Source organism: Humulus lupulus, chromosome 1 (genome assembly GCF_963169125.1).
Source record: "Humulus lupulus chromosome 1, drHumLupu1.1, whole genome shotgun sequence".
Taxonomy (NCBI): Eukaryota; Viridiplantae; Streptophyta; class Magnoliopsida; order Rosales; family Cannabaceae; genus Humulus; species Humulus lupulus.
The window spans coordinates 8,003,364-8,024,567 of NC_084793.1; the positions used below are offsets into that span (position 1 = coordinate 8,003,364).

General features: G+C 41.2%; 1 protein-coding gene across 1 annotated transcript; it reads right to left on the reverse strand.

Moving 5' to 3' along the window:
* Positions 1 to 3,819: 3,819 nt before the first annotated feature.
* LOC133830851 (stemmadenine O-acetyltransferase-like) lies at positions 3,820 to 5,357 on the reverse strand. Its single transcript, XM_062260958.1, has 2 exons — positions 4,421 to 5,357; positions 3,820 to 4,295 (listed from the first exon to the last, which is right to left on the reverse strand). The coding sequence occupies exons 1-2, from the start codon at positions 5,355 to 5,357 to the stop codon at positions 3,820 to 3,822; spliced, it is 1,413 nt and encodes a 470-aa protein (XP_062116942.1).
* Between the last annotated feature and the right edge of the window lie 15,847 nt (positions 5,358 to 21,204).

The following is a 21,204-nucleotide window of genomic DNA, read 5'->3' on the forward strand; positions in this document are numbered from 1 at the left end:
AAATATATGTTCCTATTGTGGACCTTGAAAATAGCTAACTGCGCAAACAGTTGGCAGAGGCGACAAAACGCAATGGGAAATTAGTCACACAGGCTGCTGACGCCCAGGCACCTCCATGGAGGCCTAGAGGACGTCCCCGTGGGAGCACGACGGCTAGGAGGGTGGAACAAGCATCGCAGCTGAATCAGCCGAGGCCTCTGAGGAGTACACGGGCTGAGGCCACTACCAACCCAACTTTAGAATTATCAACAAGAACGGGTAATAACCGAGCCCCTCCAATGGCTCGAAACCCGAATCCTGATACTACAAGGAACAATCCGGAGCCTGTCCGGGAAAACTCTAGGCCATCCAGGTCCGACAATGGAAGACAACCATCGTCACCCATAAGGCATCCACCATCACCAATAAGGCACCCCTCGCCAGTCTGAGAGGTCCCACTACTTGCACCACGGAGGCCATCTTGAAGCGGCAGTCCAGACGGAAACCAACAGGCTAGGCTTAGACAAGGGAATGAAAGAGAGGCTACCCGAGATCGCATATCTCCTCAGCCTTCGAGAATCCAAATGTTAAGGTCACAAACTGCTGGAGCAAGGAGACCAGCATGGGACCCACCTCGCAATCACCGAGCCACACACCCAAAGAGGGCTACAAGTTACGTAAGCGAAAGCTTGGACTACACTCGGTCCATAAGCATTTATAGCACTGAGCCAAGGCCTACAGGGAATCGAGGGAATCACCCTGATCTGTGAGATCATCTAAACCATTACTGAGGATGAGATAACCCCCTAAACCCTGATCTGCGTGACCATCTGAATGGCCGTAAACAACCATCGTATAACCCTATACCAAGACAAGGAGCTGGAGTTTTTATTAACGATAACCAGCCACCTCAGGTCCAGGCTCGATCCCTAGTGGATTTAGTCCAGGAAAGGATTGACCAGTTGGAAAGTGCATTCAGGCTCCTGCAAGACGAGCATAATAGGGACAAGGCTGAAGAGTCCGATGTAGAGCTTGAGCCTTTTGCCTCGCATATCTCCAACACTCTGTTTCCTCAAGGATTCAGAATACCCCATGTCCCACTATTTGATGGACACTCAGGCCCGTATAGTCATCTAAGTATTTTCAACACCATCATGCGGGCTAGCAATGTTGGCTACGAGCTCAGATGTATGTTGTTCCCAGCCATACTTACAGAAGTAGCAAAAAACTGGTTTGAGAAGTTTAGAAGACATTCGATCTCCTCCTGGGATCAATTAGCTAGAGACTTTAAGAAGCAATTTAAAGCTATGGTTGGCATCAGGCTCGAGGCCTCAGCCTTAACCATTGTCCGACAATAGCAAGATGAGTCACTAAAGAGTTACCTCACGAGGTTTAACCTAGAAGTGGCCCGAGCTCGGAATGTCGATGATAGCGGCTACCTGATGGCCGTTAGAGCGACTATTTTGCCAGAAAGTCTCCTTTGGGAAGATTTACAAAGGAAACCTATCAAGTCACTAACCTGATAGATTAAATTAAAAAAATAATAAATTTATTAAATTCATTTTAATTGAATTTGTATATTTTTCTAGCACTTAGTTTAATTAATATTAAATAATTAAGAAAATGGTGATAAAGAAAATAGGGGTGTTAATAATGTGATTGATGAAGTTTAAATCATATTTATTCAAAATTAACAAATACACTATATTTTAGTTAATACTAAACCATCCATTATTATATTATATAAATTAATTTAAATTATTTGAGATTAGTTGGAACAACGCATTTATACAAACCTTAGTTGACTGGAAGTCTTTCTTCTATGGACTTATCCTAAACCTTAAAATCCACAAGCCTAAACTTGCAAGAAAATGAGTTCATTTAACGAATAAAATGCGAAATCATAACACAACATTACACAATTGACATAAATCAGAAAGAAAAAAAGAACCACAAACATTGGTGGGTCCCAGAAATTCTATAATATAAACAACTAAAAATGTATTCTTGATAAAAATAAGATAGATAACCATTTAATTTTTTTTTTTAAAAATAACTAATACCATGAAAGCAGATTATAATCCAAATCAAAGGAGCAAACCCTAATTTAAAAAACTCATAACAGAAATTCATCACAGCTCCTTAATGGTATCATTAATTACTCGATAATGATGAGAAAAACCCTAACCAAAATCCCCAATTCAGATTATTAAAAGCATATTATTCGATTTCATCTCTGAGTAAAAAATATATATAATAAAAAAATGTGACATACATAGATAGAGTGTGTCTGGGTCGTGGGTGTGCCGGGGTCATGGGTGTGTCGCTGTCTTGATAAAGAAAAAATTAAAGACCAAAAAATACACAAAATATATTCAAAACCAATATAATAGAAAACTAACCAAAACGGGGTCATGGGTATGTTGGGGTCGTCGTTGCCTGAGAAGATGCCTGAGAGAAGGGACTACGACTGAGATAGGAAGAGAATGAGGGGAAGAGAAGAGATGCGGAGAAGAGAAGAGACAAGGGACTGTGCCAATTTTTAACCTCTTCATTAGTATTTGCGGCGGGTTTCGCCGCTATTATTATTTTACCGTCGCTAAAAATGGTATATACCCGCCGCAAATACTATTAGCGGCGGATAGTCTGCCTCTAATAAAGGTGATTATCCGCCGCTAATAAAATTTTTAAAAAAATTCTCGGGCTTTTTTATTACGTGCATTAGCGGCAGAGTCGTAAGTCCGCCACTAATATATATTTTTATTTATTTTTAAATACTCGTACATTATTAGCGGCGGATCGCCCTAGTCCGCCGCTAATAGTCTGTACAATACAGGTGGACTGAGCCCGCTGCTAATACTCACGCCGCAAATGACTGTAATTGTTGTAGTGAAATAACTTTATATACTTCCAACATTATATAGATATGTACATTGTAGCTATATCTTTTATGTTATTTTCGTTTACCAATGTTTTACACTGAATTTGACACTTAGATTTAAATGTGTAATTTCCAATATTTTTATAGAAATTAAGTTATAAACTTAATAAAATATGTAGTGGTTTTATTGTATATATATGTATATATATATAAATATATATATTTATATAAATGGTTACACCAGCCTAGCTAGATCCCAGGCTATTGTGTCTAAAGCTTTTATTATAAATTGTCTCATATTATTATATGTAGTTGAGCTTAACTTTCTTTATAACAAAAGTAATCACATATGATTACATATTACATAAAACCATAGCAACAGACTTAACCAAAGAAATTTAAAATAAAAGCAATGAATACAAATTATTTATGCTGTCTACCAACTCAACTAATGTAGCAAGTAACATATATATGATTTTTCCTACACATAAGATATGCAAGAAAAATAATAAACTTATTAAGTTGGGACTTATTCTTTATTACGAACAAGGATCGAGATTCAGAGATTTGACTTTAGAAGGAGTCCTCGAGCTATGTTGCCGAAATCGCTCCGTCCAGAGTTTGTTTCTGCAGCTCTCTTTCCACCTAGACACCAGCCCATGATCGATGCAGAGACTTGTGTCATGAAGAAGGGTATCGTAACAAAGATTTTTGTCTTCAATGGCTTCGCAATCGAGGCCTAGAGAACAATGTACTGGGACAAAAATGGTGACAACATTCGACCTTCGCGTGTTGAGACTTTATCTACTTTCTTAATAAGTAGGTTTGAGGCTGCAATGTCAAGAAATAGTAGTAGAGCAAGAGATGAGGCAAAAGAGAGGTTTTACACCATTTTACACACTGTGAATCTTCATCCCAGGATGGATCCACCCTTGGCCGAAAACTCATTCGGAAACTTCTTAGTGTTTGCAGGCACACACTTTCCAGCCTCGAGTATTAATGGGCAAGCTTCCATTACTAGTGGACTTGTGAAGAAGATAAGGCAAGCAGTGAAGAAAGTGAACAAGGATTATCTGAATAAACTCCAAATGGGAGAAGAGGATGAACAGTTGAGTATGATCCAAGAACGTTTGAAAGATATAGAGAAGAGAGGAGGTGAATTTGCGAAGCTCCTTATCAGTTTCAAACTTGGCCATGTCTTCCTCCCTCAAGCTAACATAAGCTTCAATTCCATCACCATCACTTGTGTCAAGGAAAGCAATGATTTTGTCAAAATTCCAGGCAGCTGTGCTAGACCAATCAGGCTTACCCCAACCAAAATCAATTTCATAAAAATGGAATCTGCTCAAACTAGTAACCTGAAACTCAATCACCTCACCTCCTCTCTTCTCTATATCTTTCGAACGTTCTTGGATCATACTCAACTGTTCATCCTCTTCTCCATTTGGAGTTTATTCAGATAATCCTTGTTCACTTTCTTCACTGCTTGCCTTATCTTCTTCACAAGTCCACTAGTAATGGAAGCTTGCCCATTAATACTCGAGGCTGGAAAGTGTGTGCCTGCAAACACTAAGAAGTTTCCGAATGAGTTTTCGGCCAAGGGTGGATCCATCCTGGGATGAAGATTCACAGTGTGTAAAATGGTGTAAAACCTCTCTTTTGCCTCATCTCTTGCTCTACTACTATTTCTTGACATTGCAGCCTCAAACCTACTTATTAAGAAAGTAGATAAAGTCTCAACACGCGAAGGTCGAATGTTGTCACCATTTTTGTCCCAGTACATTGCTCTCAAGGCCTCGATTGCGAAGCCATTGAAGACAAAAATCTTTGTTACGATACCCTTCTTCATGACACAAGTCTCTGCATCGATCATGGGCTGGGGTCTAGGTGGAAAGAGAGCTGCAGAAACAAACTCTGGACGAAGCGATTTCGGCAACATAGCTCGAGGACTCCTGGCCATGGCGGCCCAAGTTCTGAAAAACCTCATCCACGACAATGCGTCGGCAATCTTATCAGAAAAGCTAACACCAACGGCGATTCCTCCACACTCAAACATGTTGAGCTGAACCCCAAGAAGGATTTGATGAGCATCGTCACCATCATCGTGACGAGACATAAATGGGCAGAAGATGTCGAGTTCTTGAGCCACTGGATTGGACATGACTTGGGAAAGCTGTCCATTCACTTGGGTTTCCACGAAGGGAATGCCCTCGTCGTTGCAGTGGATGAAATTTCCATGCTTTTCGAGTCGTCCAGCTAAAGGGTAGTAATGGGTTAAGACGGCTGATAAGGACTTTTTCAGAATGATGGGAATGGTGCTGGTAGGTACTGCTTCACCAGCAGTACCTGTTTTCATGGTGTAATAAAACACCAAAGGGTTATAGAATTTGGGGGATGATTGGTCGAGTAATGACAGTTGATAGCGCCCAAGATTCTTAGGAGTTGGATAAGATGGCTTGATAATCTCATTGGAGATTGCTTCAACTTCAATATTCATCTTTTTCAGAATTAATGGAATAATAAGGAAACAAGCTAGCTAGCTAGCTAAACACTGTTTTAGGAATTATATATGGGATCGATGGTTGTGATGAGTGAGTGCTCTCTTCAATTCGCCTCCTATATTTATAGTGTTTTTTACACATACTTCTCTACCTTCGTTTTTATTTAAATACTCGTAAAAAAAAGTAATGATACGTGCACTGTACCAAAATATTACATTTAAGTGCTTCATATCATGTGGAGCCATGCATGGTTTTTCTATTTGTTTTTTTCTTTTGTTCTTTCTTATTTAAGAAAATTAGTAAAGGTTGTCTCAATGATCATATATTAGATGCAAAGATTAATAATATGTGCACCCAAAATATGCATGTAATATCCGTTTTCCCAGAAGGGCAACTTCGTAATTTTCCCATTGTGTGCATCCTTGTCATTTTTTTTCTTTTCTTTTCTTTTGATGGAATATTGGATATATATGACTTCCAATAGAAATAAAATTCATGGTTTCTCATGTTTGAGTTTTTGTGGAATCACAATATGAGAATAATGTCAAGTGAATAAATAACGGCTCGGGTTAAGTTATTTATTCAATTAAAAATTATTATTATTATTATTATTATGAGCATAATAGTAATAATAATATGCTTGAAATTATTTTATCATATTATATGTAATTTTTTGGTTTGCCATAATATTAAATATTTGAATTTGCGAAAAGACCATAATACCCTCAAGTTTGAGATTGGTTCAAGGGACATTTTAGAGACTTTATTTCTTCTGTTTTAACATGATTAAAAATTCATAAAATTTGTTAAATTTTCGAAATTTAACCGATAATATCAGTTGTGGAACTTAGTTATTTTATTTTATTTTTTTTAAAGAAAAAAAATAAAGAATTCCTTGAAAAGAGGATCTTAACTTCTTTTCTAAACCTATTCTAAAATGTGTTTACCATGAAGGAGAAATGGTGGAAATAGCGAGGGAAGCAAATGATTGAAGAGAGAGTGTAATTATCGTTATTTTAAAAGAGAAGAAATTTTTGAGTTCTTGCACTTGGGAAAAATCTGGGCAGTAATGAACGTTGTAAAATCATTCTAGGGGAGGAAATAAACATTTTGAGTGTGGGAAATACATTTATAAAGCCTCGGTTTGTGTTTCACCATTTTTATCCAAAAAAAATGCATATTCTTGGATAATTTTGAGGAAATAAAAATTTCGAGTGTGGGAAATAGATTTATAAAGCTTCAGTTTGTGATTCACCATTTTTATCCAAAAAAATGCATATTCTTGGATAATTTTGGATTTAAGTGTGTTCAAGAGTGTATGGTGTGCGTGGTAGGTGACAAACAATCTTAGAGGACTCCAAGAATCGGTTTTGACATGAAGAAACAGGCTGAAATGGTATAGAGCAAGAAAAACTAATTTTGAGCTCCATTGTTTGCGGTACACCGGCGTTGGAGAAGAAGACTTCGACCAAGGCGGCTGTGGCACGATTCTTTGTGTCTTAGGGTTGTTTTGGACTGCTGGAACACGTGTGGGAAGTTTCCAAGTGGTTTGGAACGTTGGGGTAGCCGGAAACAAAAGAAACAACCTCGGCGGCGACGAAGAAGACGACAACTCCGACGAGAGCTCCGTCGAACCCGATCTGGGTATTTCCTGAGGTTTTTTTTTCGGTTTTTCAATCTTAAAAATTAGTACATTAATTTTAGAGAATTTTCAATTGGTTTCATATTTTTCTGATTTTTCTTTGAATTATTATGATTTATTGAAGTTTAAATAAAGATTAATTATGAAAAATATTTTTATTGTTCAGAAAAATTTGATTTTATGGTTTAATGATATCTGTATGATTTAGAATGGCTTTGTATATTTAGATTTACGTTTTGATCGTATTTGATAATTTTCTTCAATTATTTGCTTTTAAATATGTGATTTAAGAAAATAAATGTGGAAAATTATTTAAAGTATTCTAAAAATTCTGAGAATTTTTGTATAAGTTTACAATGAGATTATAAGGCTCTCTGTAATTTATTTTGAATTTGAATCTTTTATGTAATTTACATGATTTAATTGGATTATTTTATATTTTAAATATAGAAAATATTAATTCTACTGTTCTGAGCCCTAGGTAATTTTTGTGTATTACTGTGGGGTGTAGAAACCTATCTATATAGTTAGATTCTATTTTTAATCCGTTATGAATTTTTCTTTAATTAATTATTTTTTATATTAAATTAATTAAGAAAAATAGTTATTTTGTCCAGAAATTTCTAAAACAATTTTTATAACTTTATTTTGGATTTTTAAACAGTTTTGTATGTTAGTTTGATTTTTGGGCTGGTTGTGTATTTATTTTTATTATTTGGGTTTTATTTGAGAAATTGAGGAAAAATAATTTATAAATATTAAAAATTATTTTTCTGGTCTTGTATGAGTCTTTGCTTATTATTTAGGGTTTTAGAAAGTTGGTTGTTAAATTTTTTTGTCATATGATAATATTTAGAAATTATTGAGTCTATTATGTAATTGTGATATTAAAGGGCATTTTGGTAATTTTCACATAAAAAGTATATATATGAATTCATGCGATACGTTATGAATTTTTTGTGCATGTGACATGATGGTTTTGAACTGTTGACACCGTTTTTCGTTAACTTAAATTGTAGTTTAAACAATGTGAACTATGAAGCGAATGAATAATGAAGAAAAATAAGAAGGTTTTTACGTGGTTTAGTAGTTAATTCTGCCTAGTCCACGAGTCTATGTTATTAAGACTTAGAGTTTTCTGGAAATTCTTCAGAGATGAATTGCTCAGAGCTTTCTCTCAAGCAATCAGATTTTGATCCTCTACAAGTGGTCATTCCTCCTCTATTTATAGGGAGGGTTACAGAGTTGATTCCCACATATTTCGGGAAGATATTCTGTATATCAATTCAAATATTGACATTAACTGCGATATCTCCTATATACATGGAAACGTCCCATAAGAATCGGAAACAGATAACAGACTAAATAGTATCCCTTAAATATTGAGATTACACAATAATAAATATGTTCACACGTAATGGGCTATCCCAGGTGACTCATCAGGTCTTCGAGATCAGTAATCGACGTTGTGACTGTCAAGACTTATGGAACTGTTACGAACTTGTCATCCAACTTCAGGACATGCTCGGAGTAGATGGATACTGTTGAAGCTATCACACCCGAGCTTGCATTTCCCAAGCTCAGCCTGTTTTATCTGAAGACAAACGGTAACAGACGTATCCCTGTGTCGTGCCATTCGAACTCAGAAAATATCCCAAGGTTACACATCTTCGAGTTCGTAGTTTTACTTCAGAGATTTTACAGTTGGACCAAAAGATGTTTTCATACGTTTCGAGATCACACCTAACGAGCCCAGTTTTCGGGGTCATAACCTCTTGTCTCGAAATCTGGGTATAACATTTTGCCCCGTCAAAAGTATCAGTTCGAATCCTATGAGAAGGAAACTTTTGAACTGCTCCTCTTGGAAACTGTACCATTAGATACACTCGAGTATGGACACGCGTCAGGCGGGTATTGACCAATCAAAGTACTTGAGTGCCTTGGAACCCTGCCCACGTTCGTTTGCCTGCCAACTTTATGGTACTATTATTTCATTGGTCCCTGACCGTCGGATCGGATACAAAATCTGGCCAATGGTCCAGATTAATTCGGCTTTTAACATTCCCAGGGGTCTATAAATATATGCCCATTCATCTTCCCCACTTTACTTTCACGTTCAAGCTTTTAGAGAGAAAAAAGAAGAAAAAACCAGAAACTTCTTTGCCCAGGTCTTGCATGTTTTCCAAGCCAAGAAGACACAACAACATTGGCCTCCTTGACTCCGTGAGATCGTCTTTGCAACCGCTTATTCGGTCATCAATCTCTCTATTTTCGTCGACTTCATTGTGTAAGTCTCTGTTCATAGCTTTGTATGCCCGTGTATATACATTGTTTTCATGCATGTTTACATTGTTGCACTGTTGGTTCACTCACTAGTTTTGCACACTAGAATGTTTCAGCTAATAACTATTAGTCTTAAGTTCTAATACCACGGGCTCCAAACCCAGATTCTGTGTAAAGACCCAAATATGGTTCTTTTACTAAATTTTTGAATTTCGGATGACATATCTTGTACACCAAGATATTGGGTACAAAATTAGGGTTTTTAAATTGCACATTTCCCAAAAATATTACATTTTGAGTAATCGCCAACTTTTTTCCCTGAAATATCGGGATCTTCAAAAATAAATCCACCTTCCTTCCTCACTGTGGAATACATGCTCTGAGACTAGCCTCATCCCTTGGATCGAGTTTGCCTGGCAGCCTCGATCATTCGAGCTTAGATCATCCTGATTTTCATTCTTTATTTCTTGTTTGCCTGACCCTCACCCTTTTGCTCTCTTGCTAGATGCCGCAGAACTGGGGAAAGCAGTGGGGGTCAAAGCTCACAATTCCTTACTCACCGAAGGCTCCGAGCCCAGAGTCACCTTTCACCCGAAACCAGTGTCTTATTCGGGAGCACCAACTAAGGTGCAAGCAAGAAGATACCTGAGATCACTTTCGATGTCAAATCGACGAAGTCAAGGAGGGGAAAACGAAGAGACTTAGGGTCGCCATATACCCAGATCCAGACCCCGAGCTCAGACCAATTCCCATCGATCCCACTCTTAGAGTGATAATCGCCTTCAAGCCGGGGGACCTTCAATTTTCACTGATGGAAGAACCATCAAACCCCCCTTCTACCTCGCAGTCAACCTCCATTCCCACCTCGAAGAGAGAGTTCTTCGAGGTCGAGCACTACTGGAGCTCGATTTCTTCATTAGGGCAGATATCCGACATCTTGGCCCTCCACAACATTGGATTATCAGGCTCGCTGAGGTGTCGAGCTCCAACCTCCCACGAGCAAAGTTGCCGTGCCCTGGGAGATGGGAACCCTGACAACAAGTTGAAGTACGCGGCCTGGAGCCAGGAGCACATGAGGGCAGGGGCTCTATTGCCCTTGAAGTCCTTTTTCAAGGACTTTTTAGACTTTGTTGGGCTTGCCCCTTTCCAGCTCAACACCAATTCATACAGGGTTTTGTCTGCCCTGAGGTCGTTTTACCACGAGTTAAAGTGGGAAGGACCTTCACCAAAGGAGATCCTGTATCTCTTTTGTTTGAAAAGCAATCCCTCCCAAGAGGAGACGACTTCTATTACCTTTCGAGCTATCCCAAAGAGAAGAAAATCTTTGAGGATCTACCCAACCATCCCCCGGACTTCAAGAAGGCTTTCTTTTGGACGGATGGCCTGGCTCCTTCCAAACACTACTCGTTCAGGCGAATCCATAAGTACATGAAAATTTATTATTTTTGTGCTTGAGTTTTTGCTTAGGCTCGTACTAGTCATAATATGTTCATTTTTCCAGCCAACTGCCGTCGACCCACTCCCACCGAGGCGATGAAAGAGCATAAGGAGGTCTTGCTCCAACTTCCCTACGGAAAGCGCTCCCTTTCCTATCTTCTTCATGAAGATAGGCTTCGAGCCTATGGCCTCCTTATAACGCCCCAACTCCTGAGACCGTTACGGTGTGCCTTGTAAATAGTGCTAAACTCGCTAATCGAGACATTTGGCCAAAATCGTGATCTAAGTATGATTAGCGGTTTAGGGATTAAACATTTTGGTTAAGATATAACGTTTCACTAGAACGTTTAACATATACATTGGGATCCCGAAAATACAATTCAGAGTTTATTACAGAAAATATTTACAACAGGCCGTTCTAAGCGGCAAAACAGGGTTCAACCCTAGTTCCACTTTAAACCTCGACCGTGGCGGTCGAGCAGCCGCATATGTACACGTCATCACCTAAGCCCTCCAACTCAAGGATGGTCTAGCTTCCTCTTGCCTTTACCTGCACCACATAACACCCGTGAGCCGAAGCCCAGCAAGAAAACATAACATTTTTCATAAACATTATCAAATGATTATCATTATAATCACACTGAATATAAAGCTTTCAAACCAATGGGTGCACATCACATGATTCAAGCGGGAGAGTGGCTGTTAAGTAAGCCACCAGCCTCCAAGCTCTGTTTTGTAGCGGGAGAGTGGCTGTTAAGTAAGCCACCAGCCTCCAAGCTCTGTTTTCTAGCAAGAGAGTGGCTGATAGGTAAGCCACTGGCCTTCAGGCTCTGTTTTCTAGCAAGAGAGTGGCTGATAGGTAAGCCACTGGCCTTCAAGCTCTGTTTGTTCATCGACCCTCAGGGTCGGTCAGGCATTAATGCTCCTTGAGTCATTCAATGCTAGTAATCGATTAGATCTAATCTCTGTTGGCTTGCGTGATTCACGCTAAGGCCATTCTGACAAGTAAGTCAGCGCTTCCTGACCTGTGTCCAGTAACACTGCCGAGCCTGACAAATAAGTCACAGCCTCACAGCTGATACTAACACTTTTGTCGATTCTGTATTCAGTCCATACACAAGTTCCTGACCTGTGTCCAGTAACATTGCCGAGCCTGACAAATAAGTCACAACCTTACAGCTGATACTAACACTTTTGTCGATTCTGTATGCAGTCCATACACAAGTAAGCAATGCTATCAATATGTATCATATGCCAATTATTCAAGAATAGGGCATTCAGCATGCTTACTAAACAGTTTCTAGCACAGTCATGATCATGCATAAACTCAGAGACTCAAGCTCTGACCAATCTCATATTCATCGTTCATGGCATGCCCTATCACATGTTCCTCGTGCATTACATGCATCACACTTAATTATCCAGCATGCCTCAACAACAGTCATATGCAAATGGCAAAGTTTACCAAGCATTCATTATGCTAACAATGCTTACATTTAAACATCCAACATGCATCATTCATAGCCATGCATGTCATACTCAATAGCCAATCAACATGCATCATAATAGCCATGCATGTCATGCTCAATAATCAATCAACATGCATCCATAATAGCCATGCATGTCACATATACACAGGGTGCAGTTTTCTTACCTCAGATTCGAGCTAGTACCAATATAAGAACGATCCTTGAGAACGATCAACCTTTAAGTCCTTAGCGGTCACCTAATCATAACCATATATGGAACACCATTAATAACATGATAATCAAAGGTTCCACACCAATATCTAGCCCCCAAGAGATCAATCCAAACTAATCCAAGTAGTAGGGACACTCCCGAGGCCCATAACTAAGTTCCCGGGGCGAAAACAGGGCAAGGGCTGCGGCCCTAGCACCTTGGGCCGTGGCCCCCAGGGTTCTCTGAGGCAAGGGCCGCGGCGCCCTCCATCTAGGGCCGTGGCGCCCAGCAAGGACAATTCCCTGACACCTGCTTCTTCGAACTAGGGCCGCGGCGCACAAGAACAGGGCCGCGGCTCCCAACCCTGGGCCATTCCCAAACGCGTTTTAAACACTCCAAATCTTCCAAAAACATACCCAAACATTCCCCAATCACCAAATCAAAGTTCCCAAGCTTCCCAATACTCCAAAACCCTCAAAACCCAAAGCTCAAACCAACCAAAAACTCAACAATTCACAAAGTCCAATTCTAAGCTTTAAAACTTTAAAAACTTAAAACTTCAAACTTAGATTACCTTCGATTGGGTTGTTTCTCGTCAAATCCTTCGGTTAGGAAGCTTTTAATCTTTCCTAGGATCGCTATGCCTCGACCCTCGCTTGATTCCGACTCCCAGAACTCAAGAATTCCTCAAAAAGGCTCAAACGGTAAAACAGACTGTTTTGAGAGAGAACGAGAAGTTTCTAACGTACGTTCTTATCTGTCAAGCTACTTCAAGCTTAAGTAACCTTATATAAAACCTAGTGCTCGGGGTCCCGAAAACACCCCCGGGGACACTATAGTCAAAAGTTCCAGAATTTCACCCTGATCTCAAATATTCCCAATCTATCACCAAATAAACATTTCTATTACCCCAAAATTGACCCCGTTATGACAAAACCGCTAATCCATTATATATGACCGTCTCATGCCGTATAGCTCGAATATATCTCCATAATAATGAGATCTCATTCACATATTACAATATGCACCCAATAGGCCAAATTACCAAAATGCCCTTATCATTTTAAATACTCCCATACGCATGCATTTATCATCATATAATAATATAATTCACATTAACATGCATATATTCATTTTATAACATATTAAATCAATTATGGCCCTCCCGGCCTCCTAATCAAGGTCCTAAACCTTATTAGGAAATTTGGGGCATTACACTCCTGGAGAAGGATCAATCCACGTTCGATTGGTCCAACAAAAAATATACCAAGTGGGAGTTCGTGCCTCTCCCAACTAGCAGCCTTCCTCCGAGGCGAAGTGCTAAGCCACAATCCCCAGCTCGACATCACAGGAGTCTGCAATTGGGGAACGAGGCCAATGATGAAGCCTCGAGCTCGAGCAACAGAGGTACGATCATCCTTAGCTCAGACTTATGGTCTCCTTCACTACTTAAACATAAGCGTGACAGATTAGTCTTGTGTAAGGATGATAGGGACCATTTTTATGTATGGTCCTGGGTAGATGAAAGGGGTCATAGGTTCGATAGTTGGCTTGGGAAGTATGACACTATGTATAGTCTGAACGAGGTATGGAACGGAATAGCCGTTCAATACAGAAAAAATGATTATAGAGACCTTTCGAGGTTGACTTCCACGTATAGGGAAGGTACTCCCCCCACCTCTTTTGAAGATGGGGGAATTACGTGGTCGCCGGGCATGAGCTCGGGGGAGAGTTCCATTTAGGTTTCTCTCTACTTGTCTTTTTATTCCTTGCCCGTCTGCATCATGCTAACTTTTTGGTCTTGGAATATCTTATAATGTGGTGTAATTGTGCAGGTGCTATGGAGTCCGACCTTGACACCGTGCTCGCCAGTAGTGAGGGGGCCCAGAGGAGTAAGCGCTCGAGAGGCTCGCGAAAGTCAGATCGACCTGCCAAGGTCCTTAAGAGAACTGAGAAGACTCCTCCTCCATTAGCTCCAACTGTTACGAGCCCAGCTGTGGATCCGACTCCTCAGGTCGAAGCGTCCACTACGGTCGAGCTCCAGCCTCCTCCGATCATGGTTCACTCAACACTTGGCCCAGTAACCTCCATTAGGGGGTATCTCGATTCTGCCCCCAGTAACCTTTTGCTGACGTAGTATATTGGTTTTTGCACCTTCTGTTCTTCTCGGACGAGCATGGCGCTAATGGCGTGCTCAGTCGTAGCGAGATATATGTACAAAACTTCTCCCGTGGTAGGTTTCGACAAGATAGGAGGCTCTGCGAGGTGCTTCTTGAGCTCCTGAAAAGCTAGCTCGCATTCTTTTGTCCACTCGAATTTTTTGCCTCCCCTCAAAAGGTTGAAAAATGGAAGACAATGATCTGTAGATTTCGAGATAAACCTACTTAGTACCGCCATCCGCCCACTCAAACTTTGGACATCCTTATGCTTTCGAGGTGAGGGCATATCAATTAAAGCCTGGATCTTGTCTGAATTAGCTTACATTCCTCGGGCGTTCACAATGAAGCCTAGGAACTTTCCTGACGACACTCCAAAAGAGCACTTCTAGGGGTTGAGCTTCATGTCGTACCTCCGTAACACGGCAAAGCACTATTCAAGGTCGTCCACATGGTTACTGTTATGTTTAGATTTAACTAACATATCATCAACATAAACTTCCATGTTATTACCTATTTTCTCGGAGAACATCATGTTTACAAGCCGTTGGTATGTGGCTCCAACATTTTTGATACCGAACGACATGGCATTGTAGCAATATAGTCCTTTGTTTGTCACAAAACTTGTATGCTCTTGGTCTGGGGCATGCATGAAAATCTGGTTATATCAAGAATAGGCATCCATAAATGACATAAGTCCATGCCTAGCTATGGCATCTACGAGCTGGTCGATTCGAGGTAGGGGGAAGCAGTCCTTAGGACAAGCTTTATTGAGGTCTGAATAATTAATACAAGTTCGCCTTGTCCCGTTAGGTTTTGGAACTAGCACCGGGTTGGCGACCCAATCGGGGTAGAAAGGCATCTCGTATGAATCGGCTTACCTTTAACCGGTCGACCTCTTCCTTTAGGGCCTTCTTCCTGTCGTCGTCCAGGAGTCTTCGCTTTTGCTGTTTCGGGGGGAAGCTCTTGTCAATATTTAGATCATGGCTTACCACATTCGGATTTATTCCTACCATGTCCAAATGTGACCATGCGAAAACATCCTGGTTCTTTTTCAAAAAGCAAATTAATTGCTATTTTGTTTCTTCTGGAAGGTTTTTTCCTACCTTTACTGTCTTCGGGGGGTCTACTTCTTCGAGCTTGACCTCTTCAAGCTCTTCTAATGGCTTGAGGTCAGCATTTTCCTCTATTCTCGGATCAATTTCTTCATCTTTCTCGAAGACTGTCCCATCCTTATTCTGAATTATGACAAGTGCTTGTGCACTTGTCAGCTTTTTTCCTCTAATGGAGATGCTATAACATTCCCTTCTTGTGAGCTGGTCTCCTTTTAGTGTCCCGATGCCACTAGAAGTCGGGAACTTGATGGCCAAGTGCCTTATAGAAGAAACTGCCCCCAGCCCTACTAGGGCGGGTCTCCCGAGTAGTACGTTGTAGGCCACGGTAGATCCACTACTACGAATTCCATCATCTTGGTTGCCGAGACTAGGTAGTCTCCCAAGGTTACAGGGAGTTCGATGGATCCCATACAAGCAATCCTTTCTCCTGAAAATCCGTACAATGTCGTTCCACAAGCCTTTAGGTCATAAAGCGCAAGTCTCATCTTTTCTAAGGTGGCCTTATAGAGGATATTCACTGAGCTCCCATTATCAACTAGGACTCAGTGAACCCTCTTGTTCGCGAGCTGAAGGGTAATGACCAACGGGTCATTGTGAGGAAACTGCACATGAGATGCGTCATCCTCAGTAAAAGTTATAGGTTGAGATTCAACCCTCTAGTGTTTCGGAGCCTTGGGTTCGGGTTCGTAAGGGGACCCGTCACCAGTTTTCAGCTCATTCACGTATCATTTTTGGGCGTTCCTGCCCGATCTTGCAATATGAGGTCCCTCCGAGCCTGCCACTTGGCCACAAGTTTAGCCTCGAAGGAGCCTAGGAAGCTGGTATCGAGATTGGCATTACTGGCCCAGATCCTATACATGGCCAGGTCGACCGCCCGATCCTTCTTCTCCTTAAACTCTGCAAGGAGACGAGCCTTTTCGCCCTCCATTATCTCGAAAGTGGTCGCCTTCTCCTCGTCAAGCTTGGCATTGATCCTCTCAAGATCCACGAGTCGGGCATTCACCTTCTCGAGCTCGGTTGTCTTGGCCTTTATTTGTTCAGCTTCAGCCTCCATCCTTGCCTTTGCGACCTTGAGCTCGTCAGTAAGCTTAAGTTAGAGATCCTTTGACTCCTGGGCATAGGACATGCTCGAATGGACCTCATTATTCAATTTATAATTAAGCTGAGCAGAGACAGCAAGAGCCTGACACACAAAGAATTCAAATTAGGACACACACTAAGTACAAGTACAACTAATAATAAGATGAGGGGAGTTACCACAGCAGTGAGCTCGAAACTCTTGTCATAAAGTGTATTGCAGTCCTGAGCATTATTCAAAAACTGCCACTGAGGGGTGTCAAAGCCACCAAAGCTCTGGCCCACTCGGGACAGAATGTCCGAGCCAAGTTGGGAGAGGCACGAACTCCCAAGTTGGGACAGAATGTCCGAGCATTGATGTCGAGCTGGGAATTGTGGCTTAGCACTTCTCCTCGGAGGAAGGCTGCCAGTTGGGAGAGGCACGAACTCCCACTTGGTATATTTTTTGTCGGACCAGTCGAACGTGGACTGATCCTTCTCCAGGAGGCTACAGCCTTGAAGCCTATCTTCATGAAGAATATAGGAAAGGGAGCGCCTGCCGTAGGGAAGTTGGAGCAAGGCCTCCTTATGCTCTTTCATCGCCTCGGTGGGAGTAGGTCGACTGTAGTTGGCTAGAAAAATGAACATATTATGACTAGTATGAGCCTAAGCAAAAACTCGAGCACAAAAATAAGAAATTTTCATGTACTTATGGATTCGCCTAAACGAGTAGTGTCTGGAAGGAGCCAGACCATCCGTCCAAAAGAAAGCCTTCTTGAAGTCCAGGGGATGGTTGGGTAGATCCTCAAAGATTTTCTTCTCTTTGGGATAGCTTGAAAGGTAATAGAAGCCGTCTCCTCCCCGAGCTCGGGAGGGATTTCTTTTCAAACAAAAGAGATACAGGATCTCCTTTGGTGAAGGCCCTTCCCACTTTAGCTCGTGGTAAAGCGACCTCAGGGCAGACAAAACCCTGTATGAATTGGTGTTGAGCTGGAAAGAGGCAAGCCCAACAAAGTCTAAAAAGTCCTTGAAAAAGGACTTCAAAGGCAATAGAGTCCCCGCCCTCATGTGCTCCTGGATCCAGGCCGCGTACTTCAACTTGTTGTCGGGGTTCCCATCTCCCGGGGCATGACAACTTCGCTCGTGGGAGGTCGGAGCTCGACACCTCAGCGAGCCCGATAATCCAATGTTGTGGAGGGCCAAGATGTCAGATATCTGCCCTCATGAAGAAATCGACCTCCAGTAGTGCTCAACCTCGAAGAACTCTCTCTTCGAGGTGGGAATGGAGGTTGACTGCGAGGTAGAATGAGGGTTTGATGGTTCTTCCATTAGTGAAAATTGAAGGTCCCCCGGCTTGAAAGCGATTGTTGTAACGCACTGGTTACCCCAGAACAGTTACAATGAACCGGAAATTTAACTCGCTACCCGAGTTCTTTGGTTAAAAACGTGCTTCTAAGTGTTATTAACAGGCTAAGGTGGAAAACCAATCAAAAGGAAAGGATATATTTTATTTAAAACATAAAACTGTTCATGGGCCCATAAAAACATTTACAACTCAAAATGGTCATTACTGTTTCAAATTTACAACCCGCCGACCTAAGCGGAAAAAATAGGGTAAACCCCCTAGTTCCTCTGAGAATTCCTTGGCCGTGGTGGTCAAGCGGCCGCATATGTACACAACACCACCTAAGCTCTCCACTTAAGGGTGGGTGAGCTTTTCTTTCCCTTTACCAGCACCACATAGCACCCATGAGCCAAAGCCCAACAAGAAAACATAGTAATGCATATAAATATTAACAAATGATTATTATTATAATCACACTGAGCTTATAGCTCTGAACAGATGAGCGAATATCACTTAAGGTTCTGGTAAACCATAATGAGTGACTGACAAGCAAGTCACTAGCTTAAACAGATGAGTGATTGCTGGGTAAGTCACTAGCTTAAACAGATGAGTGACTGCTGGGTAAGTCACTAGCTTAAACAGATGAGAGACTGATGGGTAAGTCTCTAACTTAACAGATGAGTGACTGATGGGTAAGTCATTAGCTTAAACAGATGAGTGACTGATGGGTAAGTCACACAAGCGCTTTTAGTTTTCATCGAACTTGAGGTCGGTCCGGCATTAACGCACTTCTGAGTCATTTAATGCATATGTCGATTAGATCTAATCTTTATTGGCTTGCGTTGAACACACTAAGGCCGTTCCTGACTTATGAGTCAACACTGTGTGACAAATGCCCAGTACCACTGCCGAACTTTACTAATCAGTCACAATTTCACAGTTGATACTGACACCTTTGCCAATTCTGACTAATTAGTCAGTGCCATGCACAAGTGAGCAAGATTTTCTAAGCATTCAATAATCAATCCATGTCCACATTTACACATTCAACATGCCTCATGAATAACCATGCATGTCACATATGGGGTGCAGTTTTCTTACCTTTGGTTCGAGTGAGAAATAGAACAAGAACGACTCCTGAGAACGATCGACCTTTTGATTCCTTAGCGGTTACCTAATCATAACCAAATAAAACCTCCATTAATGAGAATCAACAATGAAAGGGTCTTGACCTAAACCCCACTCTCGGGACCTCGAAACGTATCCACACGGTGAGTATGTTCGATCCCAGGCCTTAAGGATTGAAACCCCGAACCAAAAACCCTTAAAAACACTCAAAATGGGATTCTGAAGGAACAAAGTAGCGCTACAACGCTGCTCACTAGCGCCCCAGCGCTATTCTCAGAACCCCAAACTGCCTAACAAAGCACTGGGTAGCGCTACAACGCCCCTTGATGGGCGCTGTAGCGCTACACCCAGCCAGATCCTCCCTTGAAACCTCTTCCTTCGACACCTTCAATTCCAACTCGATTCCAATGCTTCCAAATCTCATTTTTGGTGCCAAATGAACCCAAAAACCATCCCCATAGGCCCTAAGTATCACAACCACAAGAACCCTAGCCAAAAACTCCCAACAAAACCAATCATCCAACCTAGAAATCTCAACTGAAAACCAAAGCTAAAACAGAGCAAACCAGGAAATTTAATGGCTAGAAACTTACCTCAAGCTCAGATTATGATGCTCTTCAATGGTGGAACACACTCCCAAGATCTCAAGACTTACTTCCCAAGCTTGAATCCTCAAGTTAGGCTAAAAAATCCAAAGAGAAAATGAGGAAAAACAGGTACAGGAGAAGCTTTGTTCTATGCTATATTTTCCTTCCTTCTACAGTCTTCAATGGCTTAAATCTATCTTAGGGTTGAAAAGACCAAAATACCCCTAGGTCAAATAAGGATTTCTAAAGGCTCCCAAGGGCAAAATTGACATTTTCCACCTATTTCGTTAATCATAATTAATGCTCTCCAATTCCCGCTATTCTCAATATTCTCAAACACCAATAATTCATATCCCGTTACCCTTTAATTCCCGGCAACGCTCTAATCATTAAAATCACCCCGAGACTCACCCCAAGCCCCGAACTTAATCCAGTTATGACTAAACTGCTAATTTATATTCAAAGATCGTCTCATGCCGAATTTCTCGAACAAATCCACATTATAATGTGGTCTCAACAATAGGTCACCGACATGCATACAAATATACAATTACGCCCTCAACAGGCCAAATTACCAAAACACCCCTGTAATGAAATGTGGACCCACATGCATGCATTTAACATCATATTATAATATAATTCACATAAACACACATATAATCATTTAATGGCATAATTAAACAATTATGGCCTTCCCAGCCTACTAATCCAGCCATTAAACCGCATTAGGGATTTCAGGGCATTACAATTGTCACTCTAAGAGTGGGATCGATGGGAATTGGTCTGAGCTCGGGGTTTGGATCTGGGTATATGGCGACCCTAAGTCTCTTCCTTTTCCCCTCCTCGACCTCATCGATTTGAAGTCAAAAGTGATCTTGGGTATCTTCTTGCTCGCGCCTTAGTTGGTGCTCCCGAATCAGACGCTGGTTCCGGGTGAAAGGTGACTCTGGGCTCGGAGCCTTCGGTGAGTAAGGAATTGTGAGCTTTGACCCCCACCGCTTTCCCGAGTTCTGCGGCATCTAGCAAGAGAGCAAAAGGGTGAGGGTCAGGCGAACAAGAAATTAAGAATGAAAATCAGGATGATCTAAGCTCGAATGATCGAGGCTGCCAGGAAAACTTGATCCAAAGGATGAGGCCAGACTCGGAGCGTGTATTCCACGGAGAGGAAGGAAGGTGGATTTATTTTTGAAGATCTCGATATTTCAGGGAAAAAAAGTTGGCAGTTACTCAAAAAATGATATTTTTGGGAAACGTGCAATTTAAAAACCCTAATTTTGTACCCAATATCTTGGTGTACAAGATATGTCATCCGAAATTCAAAAATTTAGTAAAAGAACCATATTTGGGTCTTTACACAGAATCTGGGTTTGGAGCCTTTGGTATTAGAACTTAAGACTAATATTTATCAGCTGAA